The following is a 20,512-nucleotide window of genomic DNA, read 5'->3' on the forward strand; positions in this document are numbered from 1 at the left end:
AGTATGCGCCAGGGAGCTGCGCTGCAGCCAGGTGTTCTGAGGCCAAGCCCCTTTTTACACCTCTCTGCAACGCAGCTCTGTGGCGCTTACTGGTGGTACCTAGTGGTCTAGTTTGACCCTAGGGACCCTTAGGATTCAAGGGGACTTAATCTCTCAACTTAGAACAGCCACAGGGCGCGTTTACACAGTGGTGAAGGGAGGGGACGGGGCCTGAGGTGACGTGTGCAAACACGCACTATGGCACGTTTTAAATTGGGGATATAATTTCCCTTCAATACTGAGGGCCCCTGGGGGCTAACTAGCCCACCAAGTGCTTCCAGTAAGCGCCACTGAGCTGCATTGCAGAGAGGTGGTCCAGGCCGTGTCACTTTTTACACCTCTCTGCAACGCAGCTCTGTGGCACTTACTGGAGGTACCTAGTGGGCTAGTTGGACCCCAGGGACCCTCAGGATTCAAATGAACTTAATCTCCCAACTAAAAATGGACACAGGGCGTGTTTACACAGTGGTGAAGGGAGGGGACGGGGCCTGAGTTAACGTGTGCAAAAACGCCCTGTGGCCTGTTTTAAGAGGTAGTTTTAATCCCCATGCCCTCTTATATACTAGGGGCTTACAGAGGAGGTCATGCTAATCACAGGGGGACCCCAACGCATAATGTTCCCTAGTGTATGTATGTGTTTTCACTGTATTCTAAGTGTCTTTTAACATAGCACTGGCTCTAGGACTGGTTAGTCAGGCTCAGTTACCACCAGTATCCGTCTGAAAAAGTTGAGGGTACAGGATGATTTTGCATCAAGGCTTCTTTCTGCTCTTCTTTTTGTTCTTTCTGCACGTTATCCTTCTTCCTGCACTTATCTTCGTATTTGAGGACTTCTGTTGCTTCTTTCTGCACTTCTTTTGTTTCTTTCTGTGCATTTTTTCTTCTTTCTTCACATGTCCTATCTCTGTAGGCATAGTTAGAAATTAGCATTTAAAAAACCTTTGAAATTCACTGAAAAAACCATAGGTTTCAGGGGTGTTATAGTTAGCTGGACTTTTCACTTGTACAAAACCATTGAAATTCCCCCGTTATAGTTAGTTCAGCTAACTATAACTCGGGCGCCCGCAATGCACTGCTGATGACGTCACATATTACATCACTCATGACATGGTCAGTGACATCACTCATGACATCACTGATGACATCTCAAATGACATCACTGATGACATCACTGATGACATCATCCTTGTGATAGAGTGGCAGACCTCCTCTCACCCTAATATAACCTTTGATACACACATTCAAAAATAGAGACTAAAATTTTCAAAACAATGGACATACCAATACCAGTTACAACAACCTCTTCAGTAATTCTAAGATCCACATACACATCCACTCATTCACCAACAGTCCTATACAGTCACTCATACATGTACTCACTCATCATATGTACTCATACACCTATACATCCTGTTACACAATGCCACTCATCCATAGAGTTACTCACACACATAGTCACTCATGCTAATAAAGAATCAAACATACATTTACTTGCATATACAGTTATACACACACCACCATACTTACTTCTACGGAAACTTACACATACTTAGTCTTTTAAACAATCACTTATAGAAACACATACTTATTCATACAGGAACTCTTTCAATCTCTCACTCTCACATATACTCACATATATACACCAATAGTCACATATACTAGTTTAAAACATATGTAGTTACTCATAAAGACACTATTGAGACAGTCATTCACTCACTAACACACCCATACACACACTCATCCACCCATACAGTCCTGCACACATGCTGTGTTCAACACATACAAACAGTGAGTCACTCATTCATGCACCTATGCACTACGTAATACCCCCCACCGAACCATGCAGACACTCAGACTGATACTCAAAAAACCAACTAATAACCTATATAGACACCCATGTAGCTACTCACCAACCCATGCAGCCACTTATACACAAAGTGAGAGACTGATACAGATATTTACATATTTAAACATTACTCACTAAGCCATGTATTCACTATGATACACTTAATCAGTCAGATACACAATCAATTTTTCAAAAACAAATCATCCATTTAGACACTTATATACCCATTTATTCTTCCATCGACCTTGAGATATACATATATAAAACATATTTAATTTTCAGAAAAACACACATTCACTGGATGATGTCATCAGTGATGTCATCAGTGATGTCATTTGAGATGTCATCAGTGATGTCATGAGTGATGTCACTGACCATGTCATGAGTGATGTAATATGTGACGTCATCAGCAGTGCATTGCGGGCGCCCGAGTTATAGTTAGCTGAACTAACTATAACGGGGGAATTTCAATGGTTTTGTACAAGTGAAAAGTCCAGCTAACTATAACACCCCTGAAACCTATGGTTTTTTCAGTGAATATATATATATATATATATATATATATATATATATATATATATATATATATATATATATATATATATATATATATATATATATATATATATCAGCCTCCAATCTCCTGTAAAATGCGCCAAGAAAATACCACTCGCAGAGGCAGGTTCCTCAAATTTTATTCTCGAACCACAGGCACAGACGCGTTTCGGCAACAGCCTTTATCGATGTGTGCCGGTTCGCGCCATTACCACCATTTAAATACACACGTTTACATTTCAATGACAAAATCAAAAAAGGACAATCCATATTAAAAGCCGCGTACTGCCGTTGCAGGTCACACCGCCATCTTGGAACTATTTCCGGGTCCCATCAAACCCAGTAAGCGTTTACAAAAAGTATTACAACTTATATTGAGCTTGCACACATAAACATTATATACAATTCATCAAAACCTGGATGGATAATATGTGCTAAAGCGGGCTGGTTCAAGCTACTTCATATGAAAATATATAAAAATTCATAATACATGAAATCATGTGAACCTACACCCGACTCTCGGGAAACGCTAACCATGGGATGGCCCCCTCCTCCTTCCAAATAGAAAATATCTAGCCCTGAATGGGCACTTACATATTGAAATGTCTGACTAGGTCTCTATGACTAATAAATATAGTGATATGGCGGTTATAAGCAGCAAAATAAATCAAATTCAAAATTCATCAGTCGACTCTTCACAGCCGTGAAGAGCTCAGCATGCAAATCTCTTTACAGTTCATTCGGAGACGATACCCAAAGCACCCAATGTCAAACATAAACACAAACACCTTTATCATGTATCAAGATTAAAGAAGGGGGATCTAATCACCTAAGTGTATGGCTAATTCCTCACTGCTATTGAGTCCTAGGGGGGCCTTTGTCTAAAGGTCAATAATATAACAGGATTCCAGCCGTCTAAGGCTGTGAACCCTGTCTCCACCCTGTGGGTTGACCGGCACTTGATCCAAACAGTAATAGCTAAGAAGATCTCTATTACGTTGATGTTTAAGATTAAAATGGCGTGCCACCGGATAGGTTTCATCCCCATTATTGATCGCCTGCATGTGTTCCAAAATCCAAATTTTGGTAGGATGGATAGTACTGCCTATATATTTTAGGCCGCAGGGACATGTTAGGCAGTGCACAGTGTAGGGAGTCATGCAGGTGAGAAATTTCCTTATCTTTCTGGGACCATCCATAGCCGGTGTTTCATATGTAAGAACCCTCTTGCTGACTTTACAGGCCTTGCATTTTCCACAGGGAAAAAACCCATTGAGTGGGCCTAGGATAGGTTTATTAGTCTTTTTGTTCTGATGGTTATGTACTAAGGTGTTCCTCAAAGACCTGCCCCTGCAAGTGCTATTTTCTTGGCGCATTTTATAGGAGATTGGGAGCAACAATATATATATATATATATCAGCTCCAACCTCGTCTCCGCAAGAAACAAGGACGACCGCACAAAACTTTAGGGGAAATTAAGTTACCTTATTCCAACTGAGAACTCAGAAAGGGGGACAGGACGCGTTTCGCCGTTGTGCCTTTTTGCATTGTAGAGATATATATATACCCAATGCATGCACAATTAAAAAAATTAACAATTTAATTAAAAATGAAAAACTAAAAAACATAAAAAATTAAGATTTTTCTAAAAATATTTTACATATTAAAACATTAATAATTATAATTATTATAATTTTAAATACACAGAATCAGACTATGTGACGATACAACGCATGCCATTATAGTGCATACCGTTGCAGCACAAAACTTTACTCCGACTTTCTGTCGGGGTAGCGCTGGAAGTTGGAGTAGATTAATTTTCTATTCCAACTCCAGTGTGTGCAACAGTAGGGAAGGTGTTGGAGTTAAATCCAACACCTTCGTCCCACTGCTGCACACCTTTTAAGTTGCAACGGCATGCGATGTAATTGCATGCGTTGTAACGGTTGCGTGGAAAAGGCTGTTTCCCACAGAAACATAACAATAACAATAGAAATAATAGAAACTACACTATAAAATTCTACAAATAATACATATACTTTTCCCACTCCAATTTATACAAAAGTAGGGAAAGTGTTGGATTGTGGTGGGGTAAAATGTACAATTCCCACTCCAGTCAGTAGAACAGTAGTAAAAGTTTTGTATTGTGGAGGGCTAAAATTTACTATTCCCACTTCAGTCAGTGGCAACAGGAGGGAAAGTGTTGTATTACGGAGGGGTAACATTTACCATTTACTTTTCCCACTCCAGTAAATTCAACAGTATGGAAAATGTTGGATTGCGGAGGGATAAAATTACTATTCTCACTCCAGTCACTGCAGCCGTAGGGACAGTCTTAGATTGCGGAGGGGTAAAAGGTACAATTCCCACTCCAGTCAGTGCAACAGTAGAGAAAGTGAAGGATCGCGAAGGGGTAACATTTACTATTCCGACTCCAGTCAGTGCAATAGTAGGGTAAGTGTTAGATTGCAAAGGGGTAAAGTGTACTACTACTACACTCTGTGCAACATCAGAAACAGACAGTTCAAGAAAATAAAATATTTTCAAAACTATACTAAATAACAAAAATCTAAATGTTTAAATATAAAATAGCTATATATATTATTTAAAAAAAACAAATTACATATTTATTACAATGTTTAATACATATAAATTAATACAAATATTATTTAAATTGAAGTACCAGCTATAGTCTCAAAATAGGAACACCCAATAAATACAATGTTATTTACAATTAAAAAGCACAACACAATTAACACATACAATAATAAACAACATAATTATAAAAAGAATTAACTATTTTTAAATGTATCACTTAAATAACTTTCCACCCTATATTTCTAGAAAGTAGAAAACACACATCTAAAATGTGTTCCTAAAATAATAATATTTACACATTTTACATAATTAAATATCTATAAAATATTATTAATAATTAAATACAAATATATAATTACCTTCCAACACTTTATATATAGAAAACAAACAACCCATACCTAATATGTAAATTTGAAAAATCTTAATAGCATAAAATACATAAATATCGATTAAACATTTAATATGAATAATTAACTTACAATAAATGAATTGTATTTAGTTAACTTACCAACCTTTACCCCTACAAATGCAATAACTCACACCTAATACATAACTTAAACAATATCTTATTCATATAGTTTACATAATTAATAATCATTAAAATAATTAGAAATGTACAATATTTATTCATTATTGTAGTTAAATTCCTACACCCCCTTTACCCATACAAAAGCAAACACCCCCCAAATGTATCATTGTGGCTTGTGCTGTGGGCTACGGCACATGCTGCAATATGAAATATGAACTTTTTAAACTTCTCTGCACCATGTGGCAGGCTCCATGCTCTACCTGCCACACAATGCAGGGATGTTTAGGGGGCACCAGGGGTGTCCCCCATACCCCTTAGCGGAGGGCCAGGAAAGGGAGGCCTACTGGGGGCACCAAAAATCACTTTCCGGCTGCCTTTTCATGACAGTCGGACCACCATGAAAGGGCAAGCTTAAAGTGAAATTGTAATCCCAATGGTGGAGCTGAGGCTGGCTCTGCTGTCATTTGGGTATTACTTTTCCGACCGTTGACCCGATGGGCTCTTTGAGCCCGTCGGAAGGAGAGCAGAATTTCCCCGCGGGTTTCCCTCCGACCTCCTGTATGGCAACACGGTGGTCGGACGGAAACCTGAGAAGTTGGGCGGAGAACCTCCGATGAGCTGTCGGATGGCTTTCCGCCCGACATCATAATGAGGCCCTATATTTTTGTAAATGATAATAATGATTTCAATATTGTTAAAATCAATATTACTTACCTTAAAATCGATATTCTTGACAACAATTTTCTTGCCCACAAAATTTCTGTATGACAATATTTCAAACTCGATATTTATGTCTGACGATATTTTAATTTCGATAATTTGTCTGAATACCCTCAGCAATTACTGCTCTCAGCAGGAACTGTCCTATTGACCTATGGTGACGTCTTATGATGGCAGTTGATACCGCTGAGCTGAACACCTTGCGATGGTGTCTTCTGACAGGTTAAGCCACTAGGCAAATGAAGGCTTCTCTCTTAGTTGTGACTGACTCCATTCTTACTACGTTGGAAGTGGCAAGACAAGGTTCTTTGCCAAATGCCAAAAGTAATTGTTCAGTTACTATCTTAAATAAAGCTTACCTGGAAACTGTGTAGAGCAACTGTGGAAACTCTACACAACACTTGTCACCTCTGATTTTGCCCTCTGGTGAAAGTCCGCTTTCTCTTGATGACTATCGAGCTGGAAACACAGTGATGTGCACTATCGCTGTTCCTGGCTGGCATCAGTTTTTGGGAAAGAGTAATCAGAATCAGACAAGAGGGCAGGCCCTGCCTAGGAAGTTCCTCATCTTGAACAAAAGAAATATAAGTCCCAATCCCCTCCCCTACCATCAACTCATTGGCAGTGCTCAGGAAGAATAATCAGCAGTTCTCTGCAAATGAAGACCTCATGAAATTTCTAAAGGTAGCCCTATCTCCATCCCCCTCACCTTAGTGTCTGAGTCTCCACCCTCCAGCCACACCAACGTAGACACTCCCACTGTCTGGGGTAGCATATCATATCCTCCATCTTGTACCATGCTAAACCAGGGGCATCCATAAAAGGATTCCACTGGCCTCAGTACTCAGACTCACACACAGAGTCTTACTACCATACATGCGCACTCAAAGTACACACGGAATTTGTTGGGTTTCACATAACAGCTGAACTTTACACAAGTGAGTCCAGTAGATCACGCTCTTCCTGACACAGAGAAAATGGTCTGGTCACACTATGGAGCCGCAAAGCAAAGTATGTAGCCACTATTGCTTTACATTATGTAGCCAGGGCGTGGACAGTAATTCACTGCCTACTATAAGGGCATGTTTGCTGTGCCACTCCAGTCACAGTACAAGTCCTGGACCTCACTTTAAAAAGGACAGACCTAGACCCCTGTACAAATGCTAGGTTACCACGATGCCATGGACAACGTGAAAGTCAGTATACCAGTTTCACATACACTCAGGCATTCAGGGCAGAGGAGCACAACTGTTTAGCAAGCAGCGACATTCATTCACAATATAGATCTCTTAACTTTGATCTGACCTTTTATCACACTCAATAACTATTTCTCTTGAACTCTTTCACCTATTTATATCCCCTGATAGTTAGGTGTTTTGTTCTCCAGCCTTTTCTCAGTGACCATCTAATTGTTAATCATCTTTCTGCATTCTAGGCTCACAGCTTTTGTGGCTAAGTGCTTCAGCCAGGTCAAGGAGTACATATTTGTCGATGATACAGTGATTAACGATGCTGTGAACTGGCTGCGACTCCACCAAAACATGACAACAGGCTGCTTCCAGAGTGTGGGAAAGCTCTTCCATTCGTCCATGAAGGTATGGCACCATTACATTCAACCCATTCGTAGCAGGGGCGGCTCCTCCATTATGGCGGAGGAGAGTTGCCTCAAACTAGTTTATTATAATTTTTTTTCCAATTGCCAGCCTTAGGGCGGGGGCACAGCCATCCTGACGGAGCGTCACTCAGCTGCAGGAAAGAGGTGTGGTCGGGGACTGTAAGTGTGCATGTCGGTTTGGCCCGCCACCATTTCTCCAACCCAGCTGTATTGTACAGTCGGGTGGAGAAATAGCCCAGGCTCACTGTGCCTGAGCGAGCGTCAAGTCAGCTCGCTCAGGACAATCATGGTGCTGCTCTCCTGCTGGAATTACCAGCAGAAGAGCAACGCCATGACTTGCCCCTGGAAGACTGTGCAGTGTGCCCAGCATCACTGAGAGGAGCACTAAGGTGGCGGCCGCAGCGGCAGGTAAGTTCTTTATTATTTCCCCCTCACCCAGCATTCATGTTGCCCTACCACTTTGACGTTAAAACAGCTGCCACTAATTCATTGTCTAATATCTCTTTATGATGAATCAGAACCAATTTCGGTAAGCTTCTGTGATGTTAGATTTTGGGAGTATTTTTCATTTCTCGCCCTTGATGTCGAATGGCCTTGTATGCTGAAGTGGAGGAAAGGGCTTAGGAGCTCCATTAGAGTGAGGCGGAACCAGGAAAATTGGTGGATTCCCTGGTTGGCTCATTCTCATTTACCCTTCCTCATTATGAGTTTGTGAAATCCTCTGTTGCCAGGGGAGGAATCTCAGCTAGCTACGCCAGTAGGCTAGGCAGTAGTAATACAATAGCCCCATTTCAATGCCTTTTTAGGTGTAGCCTGCGAGAGCGCATGCGTTCTTGCTTGCGAGACGTATTGTTTACAATAAAGCGCTTGGGGGCCCACCCACTTCTTCCCATTTGTTGGCTTTGTTGTCACTCTTCTTTCCTGACTCCTACTTAGCCATCCCATGCCAAACCTCACTTCTTTTCCTTTCTGTGTAGTATGGATCAAGCGCAGATTGATTAAACTTTAACTAGTGCCCATCCGCTGCTTGTGCTGTGATTGTGGTACTGTTTCTTTTTCCCACCCCCCTGCTTGAGCGTGGTGCTCCTTTCCCTTCCCACTCACACCTTCTCCGTGTTGCTTCCCCTGTCTAGTGCTCTCTCCTCCGCACTGCCCTTGTGTTGCTTTTCTACCCCTCCCGTTGTTTCTGCTCCAGTCCTCCTCCCAACATCTACCTGATGTGGCTTTCTCCCTCTGCTGTTGATATGCTCTCTATTCTCCACCACACCTCCCTGGTGTGGCTTGCCCCCAATATCACTTTTTATAAACATATTTCACAGCAGCGCAGTCTGGTGTGCAACATGGCTTAAAAAGAAAGGTGCTATGATGCAGTTCAAAATGACAAACAGGAATCATGCTTACCAAACACCATGGACAGGGGCACTTCCTACACCAAAGAGATGATGACAAATTAAGGTCTATTTATAAGCATTATGATATCACTGGAGGGAGCTAGCCCTCTGGGTTATCTGTGGTTAGTAGTACATTTGTGCCCATCTCATGTAGTATGTTTTATGGATGTGTCTGCTTCGTAGTTGCAAGACAAGTGAATGTGTATTGTAGCCCGTTCACAGGGTCACTGCTGAAGACACAGAGGCCTTTCTGCAGGGACAGACAGAGGATTTCTCATCGTGGTATGAAGAGATGCAAGAGTAGGACTGCCTCAGTATCCTCTGCTACAAAATGAGATTGCAGCCAATCATCATGTGGCTGGACCAATGAGATAGAGGCATGAGATGAAAGCATGATTACACCCTTCAGTCCACCTTCCTCCACTCTCTATGTTGGAGTATATTTGGGAGACTTGGAAGAATTAGCCCTGCCCTTCTATTGATTTAAAGGGCTCGAGATAGGCGGGGTTTTAGTAGGATCCAATAGGTAACAGTTTCTCATTCCAGTCTGCTTTGGGAGAGTCACAGCTTCGGATTGGCTGAAAGGGGCCTGCAAACAAGGTGAGCTGGACAGGATTTACAGCTTGAATCTATTCCAGATTCACATGGTGTGTGTTATTCAGAAATCGGTGATGTGATCCTGAATTGTTAGACATAAAGGATGTTTTGGCATGCATGATAAGAGGAGTCAGTGTGACTTGTAACGCCATCCATCTGCACACATAAAACCATCTTTAGCGTCTTTCTTGCCACCATTGCTTTGGATGGTGATAAGTACTTTTTGATTGAGTCGAGAGACGAATACCATTACCAGAGAAAACTATTAGTTTGCTCTCTTTCAGGCATGGCTGGCTCCACATCTGTCCAACATGAGGGTACCCTTACTTTTATGCTCATCCATTCTTTGTTGTTCATTATCCTCATAGTCAGCACGTTATGACAGATATATTAAGATCACATTATGAATAAATGACAGTTTTTTGTAATGAATAGGAGGTTGATACAGTATATTAATTAGGTGCTAATGATTTTGTACCATTCTTTGCATATATTTTATCTTGTTAAGCGGGTATGTATGTAATGTTAAGAAGATCTACATTGCTTAATAAAATATGGAGTACGTTAACATATTGTTTATTTTAACAGATTGAGCAATTTCTAGGGACTGAAGGTGTCTAAATACTTTATCATTGTTTTTTTTCACTCTTTCACCATTTTCATATTACCACTCCATAGTCAGAACCTGCCATGAGGTGCTCATGTGCTCCCGAAAGTGCTGTTGACTGATTAATGATTGCTCTATTGTCATACACTGCTACGCAGTATGTTTTCGTTTAGTGTTATGAGGTCGTGACTGAGACAAGGAAAATGGACCCTACAGATTTTAAACTTGTTGACCTCCTCCCCCTTGGCGCCCTATTCATCTTCTATCAATTGAAGAATCATTGTACAATTGGATTGGATCAATCAATTTAAAATATTATTGCTTTTAGACTATCACAATGGCAGTTGATCAATTAAGAACATTTATCTGCATATTGCATACTTTTATCAATCAATCAATCAAACAGCATTTATAAAGCTCAACACTGTCACCCCTAGGGGTATCTGGGCGATATGTCTCCTTCGAAAGCAGGCCTTGAGTCACTTTCTGAAGTCTGCCACCGAGGGGGCTGTACAGAGCTGGAGGGGAAGGCGTACAGGTTTTTGCAGCAATGTAGGAGAAGAAGCACCCACTGCTGAGGCTGAGACGGATGCAAGGTGTGTGTGCAAGGGCGAGTGAAGAGGAGAAGAGAAGCACTAGTGTCTGGAGGGTTGGTGGAATTGTAGACGATGGTTGATGTAGGTAGGTCCGAGGTCATGGAGGGCTTTTAGGCGTGCATGAGGATCTTGAACTGGCATCTCTTCTGTCAGGTGGGGGCAATGTGGGTTTGTTTGGGGAGGACCAGGATGAGTCTTGCTGCAGCGTTCTGCATGGTCTGGAGTCTTCTGAGGAGCTGGGTGGAGATGTCGGAGTAGAGAGCATTGCTGTAGTTGAAGCGGCTGGTGATGAGGTCCTGAGTGATGGTCTTTCTGGTGTTGGATGGGATCCAACTGAAGATTCTGCAGAGCATTTGAAGTGTGTGGAAGCAGGAGGAGGCAACTCATTGACTTGTCATTTCATGGTCAGTTGGCTGTCGAGGATAATGCTGAGGTTCTGTGCATGGTCGGTCGGTGTGGGCATAGGTCTGAGTTCTGCAGGCCTCCAGCTGTGGTCCCATGCGGAGGTGTTATTCCTGAAGATCAGTACTTCAGTCTTGTCGAAGTTGAGTTGGAGGCAGTTGTCTCTCATCCATTTGGCTATGTTGATCATGACGTTGCCGAAGTTGGTTTTGACGTTGGAGGGGTCTTCGGTGAGCAAGAGGATCAGTTGAGTGTCGTCTGCGTAAGAGATTATGATGAGTCTGTGGGATCTGACGACGTCTGCAAGGGAGGGTCATGTGGATGTTGAACAGGGTGGGGCTGAGGAATGATCCTTGTGAAACGCTGACTATGATGTCTTTGGGTGCAGAGGTGAAGGGAGGCAGTCGGATGCTCTGTGTGTGTCTGTGAGGAAGGAGGCGATCCACTTGAGGGAGTCTTGCTGAATGCCTATGTTGTAGAGTCTGGTGATGAGGGTGTTGTAGGAGACCGTTTTCGAACACTGCAGAGAGGTTGAGGAGGATCAGGGCCAAAGTTTCTCCCCAGTCGAGGGGTGTTCTGATGTCATCTGTGGCAGCAATCAGCATGGTCTCAGTTCCGTGGTTGACACAGAATCCTGATTGTGAGGCGTCCACTAGAGGGTTTTGTTCCAGGAATTCGGTGAGCTGCTGGTTGATGACTTTCTTGAATACTTTGGCCTGGTAGGGTACAGGGAGATCGTCCGATAACTTATGTGATCTCTGGGGATGGCCGTGGTTTTTTAGGAGGGGTCCGATGTCTGCATGTTTGATTAGTTTTGATTTGATTTGTGGATTTGTTTAGCGCTTGAATCATCGCCAGAGGGGTATCTCAGCACTCACGGACTCACAAAAGGAAGCTGTCACATAGAGGCAAATCTAGAATAGGGCAGTTTTCAGAGCCTTCCTAAACTTCAGATGGTCTGGGCACTGCCTTCACGCTGTGGGAAGTTGGTTCCAGAAGAAGGGGGCTTTTCCCCTGTCCTTACTTTCTTGACCGTGGCTATCTTAAGAAGGGATTTCGAGCCGGAGCGGCGGTCCCTATGTGGGATATATATGAAGTCTCTCCGCCAAATAGGTAGGTCCATTACCCCACACTGCCTTGTGTGTCAAACAGCAGATCTTACATTTCACTAGTTTGCACACAGGTAGCCAGTGGAGCTGTTGGAGAAGGGAAGTGAGGCTGTTCTGTATGGGGCATTCAGGGTTAAATGACCTGCCGTGTTCTGTACTACCTGAAGGCGGTTTAGAGAGGACTCGTTAGCCGCAATCAACAGGGTGTTGCAGTAGTCCAGTCTGCTCAACACCAGAGTTTGAATGAGAGTCTTTCATAAGGAATCGGGAAGAAAGGGAAAACTCTTTTCAGTAGGCCAAGCACATGGAAGCATGAGCCAACTGTATGTGTCACATGCTCTTTCATGGTTAGGGTTTGCTCATGACGCACCCCTAAGTTTTTTGCTGTTAACTATGGTGTTGGAGCCATTCCCAGCTCTTTAAGCCACCATTCTGGTGTCCACATTAGTGGAGCGTCTCCAAAAACCATGATTTCAGTCTTTCCGGCATTCAAGGTGAGTTGGGTGTCATCTGCATCGGGATGAACCCGTAGTTCCTTAGTAGTGTGGCCAAGGGAGCCATGTAGATGTTAAACAAGGTGGGACTTAAACAGGAGTCTTGAGGCACTCCCTTGGTCAGTTCTTTAGTTTTGGAACGGTATGGCCCCAGATTAATGATCTGGGTATGGTTAGGAAGGAAACTAGTCATCCACTGCAGTGCCACTCCACCAGTCCCGGATTCCTTCAGTCTCATGAGCAAAATCTGGTGGTCGACCGTATTGAATGTGGCGAGGGGGTCTAATAACACCAGGAGAGTAGATTGACCATTGTGTAGTGCTAACCTGATGTTATCAGTGACGGCCACCCGGGCTGTTTCCGTGCTCTTTTGGCCGGAAGCCTGATTGGGATAGAGCAAGGCAGCCAGCCGATTCGATATGGTCCGACAGATGTTTATTAACGTGTTTTTCCAGCAATTTGCTCAGGAAAGGCAGGAGGCAGGTGGGGTGCAGATTTTAAAGATCTTCCATGGAGGCTTTGGTGTTTTTCCAGATCGGAATGATCTGTGCCGACTTCCATGCCAATGGTATGTGGCCTTCCTTCAGTGATAAATTCAGTAAAGAGCAGATTGGATCTGACAGCTGTTTAACAAGACAGGCTGAGATTCTTGCAGGTAAAATGTCGAGCGGCGAGCCTGATTTTACCTTGCACATTAAGGTTTCTGCCTCCTCCTGGAATATAGAGGGGAAACTCAACAGTGAGTCTGTCCTTGGGCTTGGTGAGGATACCCTTGCGGTGTCTGCCAACTGTGGACAGCTTGCAGAGGTAATCTTATTATAGATAGTGTTGATTTTCTGTATGAAAAAGTCAGCTATTTTATCGCAAAGGGTATGAGAGAAGGCTTCCTCCAGATCGCAAGCTTTGGGGTTAGTAAAGGCTTTCAAGATCTGGTACAGAGCTTTGGGAGTGTTCTCTGCTTGGCTTAGCTGTTGAGCAGTATGGGTTTTTCAGGTCTGCGTTATGTTTTTTTGATATTGGGTGAGGGCTAACCTATATTTCTCTTTGTCCTCAGTAAGATGGGTCCGATGCCATCTTCTGTCCAAATTTTTGCATAGACTTTTATCCTTATGAAGCTCATTTGTAAACCAGGCCGCCTGGATTAGCCTGGATTTATTTGATCGTGTTCTGAGAGGGGCGATCTGCTCAATGGCGGCTAGGGCTGCTTCATTGAAATGGGCTAGGCTCTCCTCAATATTACTAGGTGCGGTGACCAGTTGGGTGAGGCCAATGTTGTTTAGATTCACTAGGAGGGTGGTGGATTTGTTGTTGTTGGGTGTCTTGGATGTGGAAGTTGAGGTCGCCGAGTAGGATTTAGTGGTGAGAATCGATTGCTAGGGGGACGTTGAGGTTGAGGATGGCATCTCAGAAGGTTGCTCAGGTCCAGGGATTCTTTCAGTGAGGGGGCCTCTTATCGTGGTCTTCACGTCAGTTTGTAGTAGGAGGTTGAGGTGTTCCAATAGACATGTGGGTTCGTCGTTCATGATGGTGCATCTGATGGTTTCCTTGAAGATGATGGCAATGCCTCCACCTTGTTTGTTGCCGTGATCTCGGTGTATCATCTTGTAGCCTTGGTGTATCATCTTGTAGCCTTTGAGGTTCGAGGCACGGTTGAGCCATGTTTCGGTGATGAAGGCAACGTCGTTGGGGAGGGTAGTGATGGTGTCCCAGATTTCCTTGGCATGTTTGCAGAGTGAGCGGGCAATGAGCAAGATGCAATGGAGTGGTTGCAGGGTGTTCTTGGTCTTGTGGGCAGGAGTGATGCAGGATCTTTCAATGGTTGTGTTTCAGGAGTAGTGGCAGTTTCGGCAGGTGAAGGGTCCTTTGGTGGATCGTGGGGAGGAGACACAGCTCTTGCTTTGGAACTGGGATCCAGTTCCAGGAGTTCCTTGGCAGTGTACTGATGGGTGGCAGGAGGGTCAGGGATACTGGTACTCGGTGTTGTCCAACCAGCAGTGCATTGGTGGCGCGTCCGTGGTGAGCGTCCACTGTGTGACCGTGCGGTGGCCTCCAATAGAGGTCCTTGTAGGTGGTCCTGGGAGCTGGGAAAGGACCTGGACTGGGCAGTGAGGGACCGTGACAGCAGGCAGCTCAGTGACTGCGCAGGGACAGCAGGCAGCGCAGGGGCAGCAGCAGGCAGTGCAGGGGCAGGGACAGCAGGCTGCACAGGGGCAGCAACAGCAGCCGCGCAGGGGCTTGGACAGCAGCCCATACAGGGGCAGGGACATCATGAAGTGCAGGGGCAGCAGGCAGTGCAGAGGCAGGGACAGCAGGCACATTACCTTATTTGGGGTCCGGCAAAAGAGGTGAGCCCAGTCCACCCACTTCCAGGCTTTGACAGGCACGGATGGGCCCACCCTTGGCCTGGGCGCCGCCCGTGCACATCCCGCGATGCAGGGGATGGCATGCAAATTTGAAGCCAGAAGATCAGGGGCAGAACCAGCAGGAACCAGTCCGGGCTCTCCTTCCAACAGATGAGGTTCCTGGGAGCTGTAGTCAGGCAGTGGGTCTAGTTGGAAGTCCCGCGATGTGGGAGACGGCATGCAAACATATGAAGCCGGAGGGGCAGGGGCAGAACCAGCAGCAACCAGTCCGGTCTCTCCTTCAGGCAGGGAAAGAGGAAGTGTGTACTCCTTCTTCTCTGTCCCTAGATTGGTTATTGTTGCCAGTATGTTGTGTGCCTGATGCAGGTCAACAAAGTGTTCACTGGAGGAGGAAGACTTCTTTGCGGTCACCTTACTGGATCCAAGCATTTCATCTAGGTCAGCCCCCTGTGTCCTGAGAACAATCACTGTGGCCAGCCTAAGGTCCTTGCTATCAAATGGAAAAAAATGTGCAGACTATCTATCCCAGGTCCCATTGATCAGCTCTGCCAGAAGCCAACTGAGGCCTGGCAAGAGCCGTTGGCTGGCTGGCTAAGTGGCTGTTTGGAAACTATATACACATCTCACATAATAGGATACCTCCTGTGACGGAGGCCCAGAGAGACGGGAACCAAAGTGATATGCAGGCAGCAATAGGACTGCACTGTACCTAAAGGAATATATGTTAGCATTGATTGGTTTCCTCCACAATTTCAAGTGCTGCCTAGATTATGGTTAGCTAGTTGGCCTGACACCAGATACCACTGCTTTGGATATAAGTTGACCTTTGAGCCAGAATATCTGTTCAGCTTTGGCTTCAAGCAGCATCCCTCTGCACCCACCCAGATAAAGGACTGGAAGAGGAGAAGCTTGGCCAGGATCACACTCCAAAACTGCAAAAACAAGCCTGCTGTAGAAGGTGGATTGCCTTGCATTCTCAGAAGATACGTGACTTCCCCCCAATAACACCTATAGCTCAGCTGATGTGAACCCCACCATGAGGGCCAGCTGCCTGTGTGGAGCCGCCTGAGATCAGAGAGTTACAACTCGAGCCCAGAAGCCCAGAAGCCCTTCAACATTGGAGAGATTAACATCCTACACCTTCTCTGTTGCTTCCCCTACATCTGCTAAGCTGGATCACAAGACGAGAGGGGAGTTCTCAAAAAGCTGAAGAGTGAACTGCTGAAATTAGCAGTTTGCCATGTTGCTATTCACCCTGTAACATGTACTGCTTTGTCCGTATGCACAAGGCCTGTGGGATCCTCTTCACTTTTCTACACCTGGTTACCTGTCCAGGCCACAGAGGTCCTATCCTTTAGCTTGCCGCTGCCCGTTCTGGTACCACCTGTGTGAGCATGTGCTCCTAGGATGCTAAGGGAACTTGGTAGCATCACCTCAAGCTCCCTTGGTACTGAGCCCAAACCTGTGATGATCCCTCCCCAAGGTAAGTGCCTGAATTGGAAAAAGTGCCACCGAGTGCTCTGAAAACAAATATAACACTCAAAGCAAACTACATTCAGAACAATCTGTGATATTTAGGAAACTAGACCCCTGCAATTATTCCTCACCTTTGCACTTCCCCCTTCGATGAGTCCATCCAGATTAATTCCCAACCAACTAGAATCGGTTAGAGCATTTCTGAATTTGGGTAGAACCATGAGTAGCTTTGCATCTAGTGCATATCATTAAGCTATTGAATATAATGGTGAAGTTTTAAAAAACTTTTGTTAGTTGCACTGACAACACAATAACATTTGTGTACTTTTTTCCTGTTCTGAGTTTAAATCTATAAACACTAACATACTCCACAGAAAGGTAAGCTGTCATTATCAGTTTAGAAAGATAACACCAAGAACACCCACAGTAATGAACTGAGAGAAAATGTCATTGTTGACTTAAGGCAGACGCCAACTGAACACAAGGTTCACGTGTAAGTAAAAGTGGTCTGGTGTTAGACTGCGTTTTGGTGTTTAGGAATGTGCTTGCTTGGTTGGGAGGTTTATTGTTTACAAGCTTGATTTGACATTTCTCCTAATTATTTTATTACGTGGTGGGGAATGATAAGAGAATCATGTATGACCTCCTGGCAGTGTTTTTTTTCTGTCACTGATTGAACGAGCTCACACCTATCCTTGCTCAGACGTCAGTAGAACATGTACCACATGGCCCAGGATTTAATGAGAGCATTGGAAAGACGTACATGTGGGGAATATGTTGGCACAATATTCTTTGGAGAGTTTTGAAAGTATGACGCAGCACTTTCCACAGCCAGGCAATCCAGTTTCAGGTACAACACCTTCTGCCATATCAGACACAACTGCAGCACACTTCCTTGAAGGCATGTTTTGGGAGAAAAATGTTCCTGCAATTTAAACATATGTGTATCCATTCCATGAGTGCCTGACTGGATGTAAACCCAGTATCCTGACTTTTTGTTTTGGCCTGCAATCACGTTAATCCAGCGTGTGTGCAGAAGCCTAGGCCACTCCATGGTACTGCGAAGTCCAGAACCTCTGGTGTGGCCTAGAGGGGAGCCCCTACTGTCCAGGTCTATGTGATGCCCTGAGGAAAACCAATAAGTGGTGTATTGATTGCTTGAATTAATCTCAGCCACTGGTAATTACTCTGCACCACAATACAGTTCATTGTTTTTTTGCCGACTGTGCAAACCCAGAAAGGAACCAACCATAGGCAGATCAGTCATGATACGGCCCGAAAGGAACAGTTCAGCCCAAACTGCCAGGTCAGGTCTCCCTTAAATCAACTCCAAACCAGTTTCATCTCATTTTGGCCTCTTAAGTAGGCTGCAGATTGAGTTGCATGTCACAGTGAGCAAAGGACCCATGTCTGGGTATACACATCACACAAAAAAAACAAAAAGTGATGGGTGGATTGCATCAATCAATCACAGAGACTTGTAATTACTCTGAGGCTCAATCCAGTCCATCATGTTTTTGCTCACCATGACACCTTTGATAGGAACTAGCCATATGCAAATCACCCTGTTCCAATAAAAATAGTCCAGTACGAAATGCCAGCAGCAGCGGCTCCTCTGCTATGGCAGAGGAGCGTTGCCCCACTGCTGAAATGCAGCAGGCGGCAGAAAAATACAATGGCAATGAAACTTTTATTTTTGACTTCCAATCCCTGAGTCCAGGGTGGGATGTGGCCATGTTGCACAAGCAGCAAGGGGAGTAGGAGTGGTAGGCACTGAAAGTGTGCATGTCGGTTTGGCCGGCTGTCCACAACATGTGCAATTGGATATCTTCAGGCTGCACCTTGGAGACATCTGCAGTGCTCAGGGCACAGGCTCCCAGCCCCTGATAGAGTGTGAAACCGGCCTGCTCCGCCCAATCCAAGATGGGCGGCTGATTTTATTTTCACAATATGGATGCCAGGTCCCTAAGGGGAACAACATTTACAACGCAACTTTTACAACGCACTGCCATTACAACGAAACTGTTACAACGCAAATGCATTGACAACGCATGCCATTACAACGCAAGTCTTTACATCGACTTGCACTAGATGGCGTGCTAACATTAAAAATAGTGTAGTTTACTATCCAAACACCTTCCCTACTGTTACGTGGACTGGAGTTAGAATAGTAAATTAGACTTTTTTAATGTTAGCACGCCATCTAGTGCAAGTCGATGTAAAGACTTGCGTTGTAAAGACTTGCGTTGTCACTGCATTTGCGTTGTAAAAATTTCGTTGTAACAGCATGCGTTGTAAAAGCATGTGTTGTAACATCATACATCCGGTCCCTAAGTATCACTTTCTATCTCTTTAAAGAGGAGTCCACGCTGCCAGAACCTCCCGCTTGGACCGCTTGGCCGCTCGGTATCAGCACGAGTTCACCATTGCTTGGTTTCTGCCTTATCAAAAACACTCATAGCAGTTCTTCTGTCCTTTGTTTAAGGTACAGAGGTCCCTTACGCAGATTGAACCCTATTCCCACTTACTTTCAATCCTCCCTTGGCAACTCACTTATGTTCCTCCCTCCAACTGAGCCCACCATTTCCTACCCTGAATTCTTGTGACCTGACTCTTAATCCTTGGAGATCCCTCTTGGTAAGCCCCCTTGGAGTACTCTATTTTTCTTTCCGGACTGGATCTTATTTTAATCCGCTTATCTAACATTGCACTTTCATTATTTATTTATTTTAATTTGTAGATGCACTCGCCTCCTTCAATTAGTGGATATTGTACATAAGACATGTGGTTGTGAGTAACAGAACGGCTATGTTGTTATACCATCCCTTGTTATTTTATCTTATAGTTATGTTTTTTTTCCTTTGTGTATGCTACTTCTAAGGTTTTGCCTGCATAGCGCTTGCGCTGTGCTTGTGAAATCCACTGTTTTTAATATAAACTTAAAAGGGCCTTACATTCCACCCCTCTCGTCCCTGACTTTTCATTGGTTCCTGTGCTTGCCACTTACTTTTCCTCTATTTCTATTGGCTGTAGCATATTTTCCTGCAGTTACCAATGCTTGTTCCTTATCAGCTTCTCTTATCAGTTTCCCGTAGCCAAAATACTGTTAACATCCACTTCGGTGGATCTATTTTTTGATGAAGTTTTGCCTCTTTCTGCTTTTTCGTCTTGCAGCTGATTTATATAGAACAACTTTTCACTGGGAGTGATTAAGTGATTTGCCCAGAATATTGCGCAGCCGAAACTCGAACTGGGATCCCTAGCTCTTCAGTCAGCAGCTCTGGCCATTGCGCCTCATCCTCCCCACTCCTGTGACAGTTGTAAGGGAGCTGTTTCCTTCGTCCCAGACGGTGATTGATAAAAAACACCACTGGTTTTAGTTATGAAATTAAAGTTCAATCGCTTTCAATTCTATGGAGGGTGTGCACAGACCTGTTTTGTTTTTGTATTGTCATACACACAAAAGTAAGCACCTGTGGTAGCAACAAGCAGTCTTTATCTGTCTTCCTTCTTTCTGTTCCAGTAGGTGTTGCAGAAGAATATTTGCAATGAAACTGTGATCTTTGGAACTTTCA

General features: G+C 44.2%; 1 protein-coding gene across 1 annotated transcript in view; it reads left to right on the plus strand.

Annotated features, from left to right (window-relative positions):
• Window positions 1-20,512, plus strand: part of LOC146812810 (alpha-2-macroglobulin-like protein 1) — a 630,734-nt gene that overhangs the window by 458,823 nt on the left and 151,399 nt on the right. The window contains exon 27 of the mRNA XM_085615203.1: window positions 7,723-7,882. Within this exon, the coding sequence (XP_085471329.1) occupies window positions 7,723-7,882 (160 nt within the window). The remainder of the gene's footprint in view (window positions 1-7,722; window positions 7,883-20,512) is intronic.

This window comes from Triturus cristatus, chromosome 7 (assembly GCF_964204655.1).
Source record: "Triturus cristatus chromosome 7, aTriCri1.1, whole genome shotgun sequence".
In the NCBI taxonomy this organism is placed as follows: Eukaryota; Metazoa; Chordata; class Amphibia; order Caudata; family Salamandridae; genus Triturus; species Triturus cristatus.